The sequence below is a fragment of the Tyto alba genome, unplaced genomic scaffold, assembly GCF_018691265.1.
Source record: "Tyto alba isolate M040663 unplaced genomic scaffold, T.alba_DEE_v4.0 Super-Scaffold_1, whole genome shotgun sequence".
Classification (NCBI taxonomy): Eukaryota; Metazoa; Chordata; class Aves; order Strigiformes; family Tytonidae; genus Tyto; species Tyto alba.
Genome location: NW_024881261.1, coordinates 9,439,363 through 9,456,112, shown reverse-complemented (window position 1 = coordinate 9,456,112; position 16,750 = coordinate 9,439,363). Strand labels below are relative to the sequence as shown.

Sequence of the window (16,750 nt, the reverse complement as noted above, 5' to 3'; positions counted from 1 at the left end):
TTCTTATTTTTATAGCAAAACAGGAGGTTTTTTAGTAATCGAAAGAAAAGTGAGCACAGGTAGCACTTTGAGTGCTCCATGTATTAATCCATAGCCATAAAGTGATGCAGAAATTATTGTATGAGCAATTTACGGAAATTTTTAGAACAGTAACAGAAAAGCTGAAATTATCAAAAACCTCTTTCCGGAACAATAGGTATTCAGAGGTCTTCACACATCAATTTATTTATGCATGTTCCTAGCTTAAGTCTATGCATATTTGTATTGTTTTCAATTAGATTATTCTTGAAGTCAGCCACTTAGGCATCTTGCTTATGTTTATGTTCTTGAATCATTTTTTGATAGAAGAACTTTTCTGGGATACTTTACATAAAATCCTTTTAAATACCCTATGTAACTCTTGTAACTCCTTTTTTCCTGATGGAAGGGGTAAGGACTATTCACACCAGCTATTTTAGGCATCTTAATTTAGATATTTCTGAGTCATCTGAAATAATCTAATAATTTCCTGGAGTAAAACTCTCTCTCGTGTGAAAAATGGGGTTGAAGGGTTTGTGATTTAGTGCAGTGATTTTGCACACGTCAAAAATGTCTACTCTGTTGTTCAGATCAAGAAGTTACAATTTTTCTTCTTTGTAAAGGTTGGTATTTTTGCATATTAACTAGGTAAAAAGACATACATATGATAGTGTTCTGGAAAACATCCTTGTTCAGAGAAGAAAAACTGAAAGCAAGGCTTTTGACCCAGAGATTTTGCTGTCTTCCATAACATTCTGTGAAAGATCATGTTTTTGTCTAATATAATCTCACAGAGACCTAGAGGAAGATCCGTTGTTTACTGATCTGTCTCCAGATAACACATTGTCAACTCAAGAGTGGCTCAGTGCTTCCCCACCTGCCAGTCCAGAACATCCAAAAAATGATGGGAAGACAGAAGTTCATAAAATTGTAAATAGGTAAGTTGAAACAAACACTTAAATCTCTGAATGTGTGGGTGTCTGCACACACTGTGCAAATTAAATGTACTCTGTAATGGATGTTATTCTGTGCCAGCTGGTAAAATGACTCCACAGAAGGAAATTATGTGGCATTTTATCAGAAAGCTACTCTTGAAAGATTAGAGCTTACAATAAGTAAAAATAATTCAACATAAATGAGAAAAATAGAACAACTTCACAGCTAATAGTCTAGTTGAATGCTCAGAATTCATGATGAAAGCCTCATTGATTATGAAAACTTTATTTTCTCAGAAGTATTTGCTATACTTAAACTGCTGTTACAGGACTTGACCTTCCTGGAGAAGTCTGGGAAGGCTTGCCATAAATGTTTTAGGGGAAAAAAATCCTCAAACTTCCTAAAGTTCCTTAAACACATACATAAAAGTAAATAATTGCCATGCTAGAGATAACCTGCTGTTTCCTGAAAATCAGGGGGCACCTCTGCGCCTGTCACATACCTTCGTGCATGTCGGACATACTGAAAATTGGATATCACAAAGAGGACAGGTTGTGCTCTAAGCAACTTGGTGATGGTAATTCTCTTAGCAACTAATATTAGGACAAATGGTGTTTGCTCTGTTAATACATGGTAGCAAAGCAGCACTGGCATTTCAGTGCTGACCTATCTACTTACCCAGAAATAATCAAAGGTGTTAGCCAAAGGAAGCAAACAGCCTGAGCACAGTCAGCATAGAATGGCATAGTCACTTCTTGCCCACCTGCCCCCGCTACTGGTCTGTATAGTTTATGGTGGATGTGGTTTGGAGCAAAGCCACAAAGAACACTCTCCTAAATTCACCTCATATAATCTCCTTCAGTGAATAGAAATGTTTTCAGGATTTGCAGTGTTTTGCAAATTTGTATTTTTCCAGATAAGATGAAAAGTTGCTACTTCTCAACTTACAAGATATGAAAAGTCAACTACTACATATTTCTGCATAGAAATCATACAGGAGCCTCCAGCAGTTATTGGAATGTGGAGAAAGCTGAAATTTGGAAACAGAGTCTAAAGACTGAGTTTTATTTTGCTGTCCAGAAATTTGGGGGTTTTATATATTTTTTTTAAAGTCAGTTCCTCTCTAATAAGATTCAGAATTTCCTGATGCTTCTTAGGTCAGGTACTGGTGAAGTAATAAGGGTATATAGTATTTGCACAACATATCTGGGCAAAGGCAATGATATTTGTGACTGGGACATTTACATGCAAATATTCCTGTAAGTTCTTAGATGTTAATTTTTTACCACAACAAGCTATGGTAAATAAAACTGCCTATGCAGTAGGTTAAGAAGAATTTTAACTGTAATTCTTCTCTTTTGGCTCATTTTTATCTTGGTAAATTTTCCATATGTTTTAGTAAGATGGAGTCTGACCTTTAGCAAATACTTGACCTGGTTATGAATATTCATTTTCATCTTCATTCTGCCAGTTAATTCTCAGAAAATGCTTCCACTGAGGTTTTTACCTCTAGTGCTAGCTACAACAGTTCTGAAGTATATATCTTGCTGTTATGAACAGTAGTTAGAATAGAGGTGCTTAAAAGTTTTTTGTATTTTCTTTTCTACACATAAAGTTATGTTAGAATCTGTGGATTAATTGGCCAGACAATTCAGTATTGTGTACGCTGCTACAGATGATGAGAAAGTATTGATCTGGTGCTCTGTGGATTATAGATATTCATTAATGTACTTTTCTGTCTCTTTAGTTTTCTCTGTCTTGTACCTGATGAAGCTAAGTCATCATACCATGTGGAGGGTACAGGTTATGATACTTACCTCAGAGATGCCCACAGACAAGTAAGTCAGTGAAGTCTTCCTTAGACCTTGAGAATTTTAAATGCTTGTGGAATATACAAATGGTTCTATAAATAGTCCTACTAAATGCATCTTTTGGTAATGGAAGATGAAAAAATTAAATTTTTATTTTCTGATAAAAACTTACCTTTGGAGAGCTTTTGATGGGGAATCCACCTTGTATTCCTCTAGTGGGAATAATGGATGACCTTGAATGCATTAATATTCATATAACAAATACACTGAGAGAAGATCTGAACTGCAGATAGATTCTTAATTTGCTTTTGCATTTATCTGCATTCTCTTGGAGATTTGCCTGCCAAGCTGTTTGAAATGACTAAAGGGAAATTAAAATGCTGCATAGGAGTTATGCAATCTGGGACTTTAAAAATAAAGACTCATCACAGGGAATGCACAGCCTAAGGCATTCAGGTATGAAGTTGGCAGTTTTGGTAGGTAGGGAAAGATTTACGATTTACTGATTTGAAATAAATGCGGGTTTTGTTTCTACAAACGTGATCTAAAGTTTTCTTGGTCAGAGGACAATCACTATTTATTTTCAGCTTTCTTACTGAAGCCCTGTGCATCTTCTAGAATAGAAGATTTTGTGCAAAGGAGTAGAGTAACTGAGAGAGCTATATTTAGTAGGTACTTCAAAAATTCCATAACCTCCGAATTATGATATCAGCAGTTTAAGATGAGAAGCTTGGATTTCTGTATTTATTATATTGTTTTATCTGTAGTCTCTCCTGAAAAGAAAGGGAATAGAAAACAGAGAATACAGAAAAAAAGGTTGATGGAAAATTCCCCTATGTTCTATTCTTGGATGCCACAAAACACATATCATCTTTGTGTTTCTTCCATGCCTTGGGAAAAAGAGTGTTCTGGGAGTTACTAGAAAACAGAATTGGTTTCTGTCACTTCCTGACAATGATATGGCTACTCTTAAAAAATTTCCCCCCAAAGAATAGGCCTGCCTATTGCTGTTATTACATCTAAATAGCTGTTCTGCTTCCATATTTCTATTCTTGGAAGCCTGCACAAGTAGGTAAGCTACATGCAGTGGAAGAATTTCTGAGTCTGTTTTGTCTCTCTTTTGCTACTGTTTATTCCTGTGTTCCTTATTTTCACTGTGATAACCTGTGCTCCTTTAAGGGTATAATTCCTTGAAAGTGAGACATCAGGCAGCCCAAAGCAAATCCGAGGCAGAGGTTGAGAAAGACTGTTACGGGTGATAGGAAACAAAGAAAGGGAAGAGGAAGCCCTGAACTACTTTTTGAACTTGTATCTCCTGCATATACACATGCCTTTCCTTTACTAGGAATTAGAGAGCAATATGGATTGGATAGGAAAATAAGCTACACATAATACAGTGAAAGTGTAGTAACGTACCAACAAGAATGTATGTGAATGCAATTCCTGCTTTAGAAAAACCCTGATCAGGATGTGTATTGCTGGCTTGGCTTTGTGTTTTGGCCCCAGCTGCTTTTTGGGAGCTCTTATCTCCACTCATTGTGTTTTTCAAACTATCCTAATAGCATGAATGTCAAGAAGAAAATGTGGTGCCTGCATAGAAACCGATCATGTTTATTTTACAATGACTGGTGTTTTGGGGCTTAGATTTTTCATGTAGCTACAGATTATGGTTTTAAGGTGTATGGACTATTAAAAGGAAAGAAATGGTTTCTGTGGAGGTTTGAATCTTTTCCTCACTATTTTCTAGTTCCGTGATTATTGTGTCATCTGCTTACGGTGGGAGTGGCCTGGATCTCCCAGATCTTTAGAAAAGTGCAATTTAGAAGCATCATTTTTTGAAGGACACTTCTTGAAAGTCCTGTTTGAAAGAATGGGCAGAATTCTTGATCAGGTAAGGAAAAGCAGGTTATGAATTCCATTTCTGATACTTTCATCACTCCTAAAAGGCTGATCTCCAAGGTCCTATGGATTCCCAGCACTCGGGTGTCTATTACAGCATCGTATTATTGTGTTATGTCCCATGTCCTTGGTGCAGGTCTTTGTAGATTGCAGTATGTTATAGTGATCAGCATTCCTAACAAAAGCAGAGAACAAAAACTCTCTTATCTTTGTTACCCACTTTTTTGTGTACCAATTTTTTCTTGATCAGAAAGATGATATAAATTAATGTGTAAGACAATATCCTTTAAGTAAAAGAAGAGGGTGAGATAGTGTCTTAGGAATCCTTCAGTATTAGCATCACTGATTCTGTTTTAATTTTCTAGCAATTACACTTAGAAAACATGTACTTTTTCAGTAAATAAAATACTGTACAGCTCCTTTCTGCCACATTTCAGTGAACTTCAGTCTGAAGTCATGTTCTGGAAGCAGTTTACATCACTGTGTAAAATGAAAAGAACTTACTGTATCACTGCTAACATCTGCTCCGTTTTTTTCCGTTAGAAAAAACTTATCAGTTCATAGAAAGTTTCTAGACGGTATCCTTTTCCATCTGCAATGTAAAGTATTTTTTTGTTTGATTATGTTCAAATAATTACAGTATAGCTGCCAAGGGCAAACAAATGAGAGATGATCTGACTGGAAATGAGAGATGATCTGATCCTTGGAAAGGAGGTGTGACATGTCAGACCCAGATTAGTACGAAGGAATTTAAAGAAAATTAATTTTCCCAATGTCTGTTTGTATTTTGCCAGCCTGCATGACCTAGTCTTTCTGGGGAGAAGCAAAGTGAAGGCCTAGGGAGGTAAAAAGGAGGTTGCCCTGTGTGAAAACTTAATGTTTCTTTGCCTTCTCTAAACTCTGGACTTTAGTCAAGACAATGTTGCTGCTTTAGATCAAGAAGATAACTTTTCTTGTCAGTGAAAACAAGCCCTGAAAGAATAGATTGCCTTCCCTGTAATATAGGCTGGAATTGCGCAGGTGCAGTAGTACCAGTTTCAGAAGTTTGAAAAATTATTTCTGTTTTGCATGTGGAGCTATCTACACAATAAACAATTAGCTGTTGTAGTGCCAGATTTCCTGATCATAATCAGGACAAGAGCCATTTGAGCATATAAATGCGTAGGAAACACGTCAGGAAGCCAGTAGTAGCCTCTAGGTCAGCTCTGTGAGTGTTCAAGGGAGAAAGATGTTTAGGAGTACCAACTTGCATAATACACAAGTCAGAAAAGAAATCCAAATACCTCCATTGCTATACTGTGTATTCTCAGGGTTTTGCTTCCAGTAAATATGTTCTGCTCACTTCACCAACTGAAATGGTTATAGATTAGAGTCATGAAGAAAACTGGTCATCATGAGCTCTTAGGAAAAACAGGACTCGTGTGTATGAAAACCTTGTCTGAGCAATGACACATAAATTACTAAAAATAAAGAACCCAGGTCACATCCCCCAAGAAACACCTGAATGTCAGATATGTATGATTACAACAAAAGTAGCATCTGGCATGGAAGCATAATGCCCATTTTGATATATACTACCTGTCAGCATGACACACATTTGGGTTAGTCAAGCAAGGTGTTACGATCTGTGGTGTCAAAAATTGTTCTTGACTCCAGAAAAATTAAAATCAACTGCCTGAGTCAGACAGAAGGTGTAAATTCTTACTATATCGTACCAAAACCCTGTCCTAAAAGCCAAACTGAAATTCATAGGGATTATTCACAGTGAAACATGTAAATCGCATAGAAAAAAACCCCAAACCCAAATGAACAAAACCTGGGTCCTATCAATGACAATTTTGACATAATGGATGCTAATGTCCAGACAAAGTGAAAATGTTGAAAAGCCCTTAGTGGGGACACAGTACTACTTACAGATTGTCTTCAATGTCTTTTTTGGTCTATCACAATACTATAGGTAGTTCTTGTGTTTTTATCAGTTTTTATCAGTAGATACCGGAAAACTTCGGAGAGGTGGGAGGTATCATTAACCTAGTTTCTAACAGAAGATAGCTGAGGCACATGAGTGAAGTAACTTGTTTCAAGGCTGTTCAAATCGAGTACCTTGTCTGCTAGGCAGTACCTCCTCCCTCCTGTTAATATTTTACATTTCTATGGAACTAACTGTTTCCCGAGAATTGTGTAAGAATTTCCTGAACTGCAGATTTTGCTGGTTTTAAACTTTTTAGTTATATAGAAGCTTTTTTAGGATATTATCTGATATAAGGCTGTCTTACTGAGTCTGCTGACATACGGACAGAAATAAAAGCTCTGTGTGAAGAAGCAGCTTTCCTTAATGCTCCCAATTAGTTCAAGTCGCAACAGCAATCTGCCTGAACAATGCAGCACATGTTACTGCTTTGTTTCCTTCTCTTCTTGTGAACACCAGATAATGCTCATGGCTGCAAAGCTTCCTAATGAATTGACTGACTCAGACAGCTCTAAAGACCTTCTACAATTCAGCTAGGTAGGCAGTGGAATGGATTTATGGAAGGAATTTGTGTCTCTGTCTGCAGAGTAACTTTTGCACAGTAACTCAAAATGCAATGATCTCTTTTACTTGTAACATCTCTGATCCGGGGTCTGAAAGCTTCATTTGTTAGAAGATTGAGATGAATCTATTGCTGGAATATCAAGTACAGAAGTAACTGCCACTGACTGGGAGAAATACGTACTTTCACTTCAAAAGATCTATAAGACAACTCCTTTTGCAATGCAACGGTGTGTGGTAATGAATTCAGGAATAAGGTACCTAAATGTTAGTTAGGTGTCCACATCTATTCGATGGAAATTTTATCAGAACAGCCCTAGTAGTCTCTGGAGCTGTTAGACTGAAAAGCAAGTAGGTGTCTCTTTTAGGGCAAAGTGAATCACCATCTCAGCTTCCTTGACTGTATTGACTGAAAGCTCAACTCAGCTGCCTGAACTGAAGTATCTGTTGCCATTTTTGTGGTGCTGAAGATATTCCCACAAGCTTGCAGTTACAACACGGGTCTTGCAGAATCCACCCTCTGTGGAACTGTGAGGAGACCAGCAGATACTCTTGAGCATCTGAGATGGCACGAGATGTTTGTGTCTAAGCAAGTGTATCAAGTGTCAGACCTCTGTTGAGTAGGCTCATGCGAGCTTAGACATGTAAACATATCTAAATATATCTGTCTTAATCTGAAGCTGAATTCTTCCAAATCTTACAGTCTGGAAAAGGGAAGAATCTGTTCTCTGATTCTTCAGTGGGATGCTAACTTGAAAGCATAAAGATGTAATTTGAGGCCACGAAATCATCTTCTTCTAGATGTGATTATGCCACTGAGGATGTTGCTGCCAATATGCAAAGAGCTTGAGTGAGGGCCCTGTAATGCACTTCAGGTAAAATCAACAAGGTTAAGTTAAACCATCTGGGTGTTGATAACATCTTCAGACTGACATAGGGGTGTACCAGGGGAATGTCTGTCCATCCCTTCTCAGTGTAGTCTGTTCCATCACTCAGTAGATGGAAGGAAATTCCACTGGTTTGCGTATTTTGGGCTGAATTAAAATGTCAGCTTGTTTTCACTGTGATGGCAAAATCAAAGATGGAAAAAAAATGTACATCGAACATAAAGAAGCTATGGTGAAAATACTTGATTTTATGGAAATGAGTTTCTCACTGGAATGGTAAAATCCTTTAAGCTAGGCACTATTTTTTTCCTAGAAAGTTAGGTACCATTTTTTTCCTTATGACTGATTAGCATCTTCCAGCTTCTGACAGTGTTGCCTCCTCCCATTTGGTTGATTTGCAGAAAGGAGGTAGAGAAGAAGCTCAGAATTTAATGCTGCTTTCCAGCTGAGGACTCACATCTCCTGTAGCATGCTGCCACAAGATGACCAGGCCTTCTGCAATGTTTCCTTCCAAGAAAAAAGACAGTAGGAGAAAATCTGTATTAGCCTTAAACATGGATTTGCCTCTATCAGTTTCCTGAGTTCATACACTTTACAGTTATCCAGGAGAAGCAAGCAGATGTTTAATCTTGGCTGATTCTATGCTATTTGTTTAGCTACTGAGCTGAAGAAATGTTTTACAGAAAGAGGATTTATCCTACAATAAACAAGTGTGCAAAAGCTTCAAGTGGTTGTAGCGATTATACAGATAATAACATCTAATACCTACCTGTCATATTCGCATCACTCCTGTTGTGGAAAGCAGAGGTTTTGGGCCTGTAATATAACTTTTTATTTATTCATAACCCTGTGTGTAAGGTTCTAGTAGTTAAATAAACACTGGCTGGATGAAAAGAGGCCAGCATGAAAATAACTAAGCCCTGTGTTTTCCTTTTTTTTGCAGCCCTATGATGTAAATTTACAAGTTACATCAGTGTTGTCCAAACTGTCCTTGTTTCCCCATCCTCATATACATGAATACCTTTTGGATCCTTACGTAAACCTAGCTTCTGGCTGCAGGTCACTCTTCTCTGTTATCGTCAGGGTGAGTAAACACAGTTAATACTTACATACGGTTATGCAGCAGTGACATATTTAGTAACTGTAGTTACTGGTAGTAGTTACTGGCTAGTTTAAGTTGGCAAATTGCTTCTCACTGAAAGTAGAAACTTACGCTCTTGATTTGAACCACGATTTTGGATTTTCTACCAAAAACATTGGAAAATGTATTTCTGTGTCCACATATCTTAAAAATTGTTTGTTTGCTTAGTTTCACTGTATAGATCAAAACATCCCCCCTAGCAGTGATGTTGCTTTAAACTGGACTAGGTTACCTTGTTCTCACTTGCAGGAAATGTCAGGTAGTGCTGTAAGAACAGGCCAAGTACAGGTTTGCACCTGGATGGGAAAGAGATGGCTTTGCCTGACACACAAGCAAAGGAAACTCCTGAATACCCTGTGCCTGAATGAGTATCTATGCTCATTCTCTTTTTTTTTCTGATGAAGGTTGTTCTTGACAATGGAGTCCTGGATTTATCGAAAGTCCCCTTCCATTCCCTCCCAGATTCCATCTCTTCCTGCCAGACCTCCATCCTAGAAGTGCTGGATGGGTGCCTGTCACCCTGCAGTCTTCGCAGTTAGAGATCCCTTGCCTACCCCACGCACCAGCTGTTATTAAGCTGGTTGGGAGCCTATTAATGTTGCTTGCCCAATACTAATGGAGGGCTTAGCTCCCTTTTTCCCAGCAGCCCTCCCCATTTCAAAATATAATCTTCACTCTCTCCCCTTGTGCTTTCACTAAACCCAGGAATTTACTGGTCAATTGCCTGTGTCTACATTTACTAAGACAAATTAATCACTGACGTAATTAAAATAAGTAATACGATTTGTGGCAACAGCTAGTAAGGCTCAAGAGTCCCTGTCCTTTTGTATCTCTTTACTTGCTGCACCCAGTCACCCTTTTTTGTGGCAGAGGAGGTACTCTGCATGTTGTTTTGTGAGCCTGTGAGGATGATGAAGTGGGTCGGCATCCTGAGTACTGAAGGCTGTCATTGAAGCTTGCTGCCAGGCACTTTGCAAAGGTCTTTATTCTGTGTGCTGGTGGCATTGTGCTTTACAGGTTGTTGGGGATCTCATGGTTAGAATCCAGCGCATCCCAGATTTCACTCCCAAACTTTTGCTGGTCAGAAAACGCCTGCTGGGCTTGGAGCCAGAAGGGCCCATGTGAGTAAATACATTGCACATTCTCCAAGAGCCTTGGCTGGTTTTAGTGTGTGCCAATCCTGATTCTCTGCTGATTGTTTTTTTCTTTCTCAGCATTGACCACATGACGTTACTAGAGGGCGTGATTGTGCTGGAAGAATTCTGCAAAGAGCTGGCAGCAATTGCATTTGTGAAGTATCATGCCTCATCTACACCATAAGCAGCCTTGATCAGTAGCCAGGCTGTAAAACCGCCTAGCTTGTTTCTGTCGAAAAACTATTGACAACACCCAGATAAGAAGAGGTGGTACCTCCTGGCAGAGTGTCAGCTGACATTTGGCAGAATCAGAAGCGAAGTTACTTTCACCAGATGTTGACATTGCAAGAGAGGGATTCAAATGGACCTAGAATATGATTGAAGGCATTCTGGGAGAAACCAATACATAGCATTTCTAGCCACTGTGTGAAAGGCTGCAAAAGCTGCATGAAAAGCCACAGACATCAGACCTTGGTTATTCTGTTATAATGACAATGTTTATAGAGTCGGGTCTTCTGTCTGTTCTGGAGCTCACGTGCGCCAGTTGCTTTTTGTGACCACATTACTTTGAAAAAGCAAATTAATTTTATAACATTTTTATGTCTTAATTCAGTTGGATATATGAAAGGAAATCACAACTCTATTTGCAATATATGTTATTAAAAATGAAGAGGTTCAGAAAGTCCACCAATCCATATACAGTCAGACATATTAATGAGGGATCGTTTTTTGTTTTGGTGAATCTTAAACACAACTCAGCTTGATTCCCCAATGGGTTACACCAAGAGAAATATCAGTATAAAATCTATACTAATGGAATTAATCCTGATTTAGCATCACATCCATAACAAATATATCTGAAGTGCACATGTTTTTAGCATGTTTGTCTGTCATTCCAAGTGATTGCTCTTCAGGTCATCTGCGTAACTAGATTTGTTTTAAGTTTTTGCATGTGAACTCTTGTTGCTTGACTCATGTCACCTTTACAGGGAAGTTAATGGTAGGTCATTATTAGTTGTTGCTCAAGCAGTATTTTTAATCTCTTTTAAGTTGGTATTTAGCCTGAATTGGTTTAAGAATCTTTTGTGCCTTGAGAGTTGGCAGCATAAACATTCTGTCATTGTTAGAAATGTTATTGTTTATCTAACCATAGCAGTAGTGCCCAGCAGAAGATTGACTGATGCCGATTCAGTTAAAGTCTTGATACCGTATATAGGACCAAAATTTATGCCTGCTTTTCATAGTGCTGGCATGCAGAAATGTCTCTCAGTGAATCCTTCTCAGTGTCGATACCGTGAGCCAGGGCAGGCATTTGCACTGCAAGCAGAGGCCCACTCGCACTGCAGCATGCTCTGCTCCGATGCCTGCAGCGCGGCGGCAGCCTGCACGCCAGACCGTTCTTGCTGCTCGCGGCCACGTGCGCGCTGGCGGGTCCGGGTCCCTGGGCTTTCACCTTCAGGTCACACGGGGTGACTTGGGCCAGAGACCTGTCCTGCTCTCCGCACTCGTGGGTGGTGCCTCTCCCCTCCTATGAACGCGGTAGCGTAGGCAGGCAAGGTAGAGTTTAGCTCCTTGTGTTTACATTGTATTTCTTTGTTTGTCTTTCCTACTACCCTATTTGCACAGCTAATGCCCATTTCAGATGTGATTGCTCATACACAAACATGGACTAATTTACTCAGTGACTAAAATATTTCTGGATTTACATGACTGTACCTAGACTCAGATTCTTCGCTGGATCCATGCCTTTGAGGTGTTGGGGGTTTTTTAATATTGATGGAACCTGGATGTTGAGAGGCCTTTTCACTTAGCAGGCTAATTAGAACAGTGTCACAGTTAATGGGCTAAATTTATTCTTGTCACAACAGTGAAGAGGGTCCTGCTGTAAAAGCTTTCAGTACAGGTTCAGCTGGAGAGAGCAGTTCCGGAACTGGGGAAACAGTTTGGCAGGTAAAACCTGTATTCAGTGGCTCCCTATACTGGGAGGCTTTTGTACAAAGCCTTGCATTTATCTGGCAAACAAAAGCGTGTTTTACTTCCTCACTTCTTTTTTTTTTTTTTTTCTGAATTTAACCCCAAAGTGTTTTCAAATCAAAGTAGCATGGTAGGATAAAGTTTAAAAAATTACACTTTTCTCATTTTTGTTCTTTAGAAACATATCCTTAAAAGTAGCAAAAAATTTTTAGTCTTATGTATTGCAGTCAGTCCATATTAGAAGCTTCATTAATGTAACATACCTGAACACATAGCTTAGAACATGTAAATGTCTATGCAGAGTGATGCTTAATACGTACATTTGTTATAAATAAGGTCCCAATTCAGTAAAGCAGTTAAACATAATCTTAATTTCAAGAGTTTTATTTCTAAATCACAGTCTTCTACATGAACAAGGTTAAGCTGTTGAGCACAAATGCTGATGCTTTGCTGAATTTGAATCTTTGTTGGTTTTGCTTGAGCTCAATTACTTTTTCCTTAAATTTTTTATTTTCATTATTTATTTTTTTTAAAGGGTATGTTCCAGAATACTTCTAATGTTCCAATTTCAGTGGAAACTGGAAGCGATAATGCTAGTATAAATGAAAGCGAGAGAAATGTTAAACAAAACTTGCAAGAGCATTCCAAGTAATATAACAATTTATAAAGCCATTCAAGAGATGCCTGATCTCAAATGAAAGCATTAACATCACCTCTTTTGTTGTTGTTGTTGTTCTTTTCACTGATACCTGAGCTCATTACTCTGTAAGGAATTGTATCGGTCGTCTTCTGGAAGGACTGCCTCAACCTGTGCGGCATTTTAATGCAAAACAGTCTCCTGAGCTGCAAACACAATTCCTTCAAGCTTGTCCGTGAGAAAAACAGGTAGATATAACTATAAGCACTCTTAAATTCAGGATCTAATTGTTTGGTTTCCAGCAACATTGGTGATGTTCTTGCAAACCAAATGTTTAGTTGGTAAATTTGTAAGATGGATCCATCCTCATAGAAGTGAAGCAATCCTTAAAGTTGCTTTAGCCTAAACTGCTTTTGTGAGTGCTGCCTACAAATCTCTAATTACCATACATGATGACAATGACCTTTATTTTTTTTAAGTGATTTAATCTTCCTTAAGAGATGGAACTCATTTAATTATTTTTTTGTGGTGATATTTTTAATGCACTTTTTTTTTTTAAAAAAAAAAAAAGGTTAGAATTTAGTTCAGGTCCATGTATTCACCTTTCCGATCTATGCATGTCATTGAGGTTCTCATTTTGTTTCTGTGTGTGTGTGTTTGTATGTGGTTATTTATTGCCCAGAGATGGACACCTGAAAAGATACATGGCCTGAAGTTCACAGCATACGCAGATCCTCCAGATGTCAGTGGGAAATGCAAGTGCTTATCAATTTAGAAAGTACGGCCATTAGCACTAGATTGAAATACTTGAGAAGTAATACTAGAGTAATTTTTTATTTCGAAAAGCAGATCCAAACCACATTTTAATCTTGATGCACATTGTGTAAATAGACGCATTTTTTACTTTTTTTCCACTTAAAATATGTATTTGATTTAGACTCTGATAGAGAAAATTTTGTAATAAGCCATGCGCTAGCCCTGGTAGAACAAGTTTGTCCTTAGTTTCTCATATGACTGTAATATTCCTGGTATTCACATCCTGTCTGTGTAATATTCTTGCTATGTATTTGTCTGTGCAATATAAAAGCTGTGACTTGATACACAGCTTGAGTCTGGTTGTACATCACCTATGTATATATATACAGAGAGATATATATATATAAAAGGACCAGAATCCCAAGCTTGCTTACACTACGATTAGTGTAAAGATTGTCACACTTGATTTTACAGGGCACAAGTAATCATGGAATGGCTTTGTAAGTGCATGGTAATTCCTACCATAACCTGCTGTGTAATTTCACAGATGACATTTCATTATTGCTATTTGTCTTGCTAAAAGAAATACTAAACCGAAGTGCTAGGTAAAATTGAAGGATTATGTAGTAGACGTGGACCTACACGGAAAATCCATATCTGATATTGCATATCATACAGGGTTTTCAAACCGTGATCCTCAATACTTTCTGTGCCCTGTAAAATAGTGTAACTATATAACATATATACTCCTTGTTTTGCCTCCTGCCTTGTTTACATTAAACAGAGGATATTCAGTAAAATTTTTCTATTAAACTTTGTGTAGGTCACTTACTGCAGTGTTGTCAAGGTTTCACAAGTGTGGGATTTTCAGTGAGGAACTGTTGAAACAGCTACATTACCAGACATAAAATATTAAGTTTTATGAAGGAGGTTGTGATAAATTCCAACTTTTTGTGCTAAAAAATGCATGGAGGATTAAAAGGGATATTCTCAAAATAAATTCATTTAATTGAAGCAACTGCTTCTATTATTACAGAATCCATAATAGGTTTTGAATGGATGACCTGGAGACAGAAAATGTTATAACGTTTTACATTATGCCTTTGATCCTGAAGTCCTGTCATTTATTTTTATTACATCCTGAAGTCCTTTCATTTATTTTGAGTCACTGTAGCATCGTCTGGGCTAAGCCTGTTTTCTGTACTGTACTGTACTGTGCTGTGCTGTGCAGGGCTCAGAGTGAATCAGCACACTCTTGCCCATGAAAACTGGAAGCTAAGGGAAGTGGCCAGGATGGAGTCATCCTGAACACAGATTGTCTGGTCTTCCGGAGAGCCCTGATACCTTCCAAGACTGCAGCTGGTCAAAACCTTGGTTTTCTGTTGCATTTGAGTGCAGAGTGCATCAGTCACATTAGTTTATTCCGTTGGGTACAAATGTCATATCCGTGAGTAAGCATCATTTCTTCCTTCAGGGCCTTTGAGGAAGGCTTTTAAACATAGAGTTTTATATATGTTTTTATATATTTTAGAACTGTATTTGTTGGGTATTTTTTCTTAATACCTCATCTAGTTTTGGTGTCCTTCAAGATTGCATCAGCTTTTTAAAAATCTCATTGCTCTGTAAGATCCCCTCTGAGGGCTACACTTGGATGTTAAGCTGTTTCTCCTTTTCAGTATTTAACAGCTGCAAGTGCTCTTGCATCTTTAACAAGAGCGCTACAGCAAGATGATACTCTTGACAGCTTTTTTTATAGCTCTCAGCATCTTTCCCCCATCCTCTTGGGTATCAGAGATTGTCATCTCCCACCCCAGATCATTTATTTGCTGTGCCTGCATGAGGCATTTAGAGATTTAGGGACACTTTGCTTCCTCAAGCAGTGAGGAAGTCGTATCAAAATTGCACATTTTATATCCTTGTATTTTTCTCTTACTCTGATATCTTTGAAATGACTGGATTATTGAAGCATGATAATCTCATAGCACTTGCATTCTGATGCAAGACTTGGGGGTTGTACATCCTATTGGAAAAGAGTATTATCAGTGTGTGGCCTCTACTTCATATTCATTAGCTCATTTTACCGATTCTCAGTCAAAGTTCTCAATGTAGATACAAGTAGCACAGGATCTACTGAATTTGTTAACCTTTAAATATTAACGGAACTGGTGCTGTCAAAGCCTCAAGGACTTTGCTAGTTTGGTACATGATCCAATTGGATTAAAGTGGATTAATGCTCAGAGAAGTGAATCTGTCACAACTTGTATGAGCCCTTTCGGCCTAAATCCATATGTTCCTGGCACATTCTCATCAGCTGAGGTTCCCTTTGAAGGATGAGAAAGAAAACTGAAGAGCAATTTAGGAATCAAATGAAGCATATGGTGGATTAAAGTTTTCAGGTGTCATAAGCTTCTTGGGAATGCCAAAAGAGAAGTGTGAAAAGTTAAATTTCACAAGTTTGGACTGGTTGCTGGCATTGCCTTTGGAGTCAGATCTGTGCGGAAAAAATGATGCATCTGGGAATGCAGTATCTCACCAGGCTATTTAAATTGCCCTTGCTAGGATGGTATATACTGAACTATGTTTCCTTAAATTCCTGCTGATTATTACAATGATGCTGCTAGTAGTATAAAATCTGCTAGAATAGTGCTGTGGAACTGACAGCTTGGTCACTGTCTTGTAACTTTGATGAAGTAGATATATCTTGTGGCTTTGCTTTTCTTGCTCTACAGCATCATCATTCCGTAGGGGTGTGTGTGGTGTCCCCTTCTTCTAGTGAAATATTTCATGTACTGAAAAATAAGGAAACACATGGAAGCAAGGACTCCATTATAGTGCTAGGCTGCAGGTACATGAAGAAAAGTGTATTCTTAATCACCTTAATTTTCAAAAAAAGGTGAACCTCATTATGTTCTAAAATGAACAGTTCTCTGAAATAGCAACTGTTGAAAAGAGGGAGGGTATCCTCCACAGTGAGCCCTGGGTGGTAAGTATAAACCTGCTTTAGAAATTTGCACTGCGGACAGCA

The 16,750-nt window shown here is 38.2% G+C and overlaps 1 protein-coding gene across 1 annotated transcript in view; it reads left to right on the top strand.

Moving 5' to 3' along the window:
• Positions 1-14,743, top strand: part of FHIP2A (FHF complex subunit HOOK interacting protein 2A) — a 36,702-nt gene extending 21,959 nt beyond the window's left edge. The window contains exons 12-17 of the mRNA XM_042787572.1: positions 813-956; positions 2,702-2,792; positions 4,513-4,656; positions 9,025-9,165; positions 10,240-10,343; positions 10,437-14,743. Of these exons, the coding sequence (XP_042643506.1) occupies positions 813-956; positions 2,702-2,792; positions 4,513-4,656; positions 9,025-9,165; positions 10,240-10,343; positions 10,437-10,542 (730 nt within the window). The 3' untranslated portion in view covers positions 10,543-14,743. The remainder of the gene's footprint in view (positions 1-812; positions 957-2,701; positions 2,793-4,512; positions 4,657-9,024; positions 9,166-10,239; positions 10,344-10,436) is intronic.
• Positions 14,744-16,750: the final 2,007 nt, after the last annotated feature.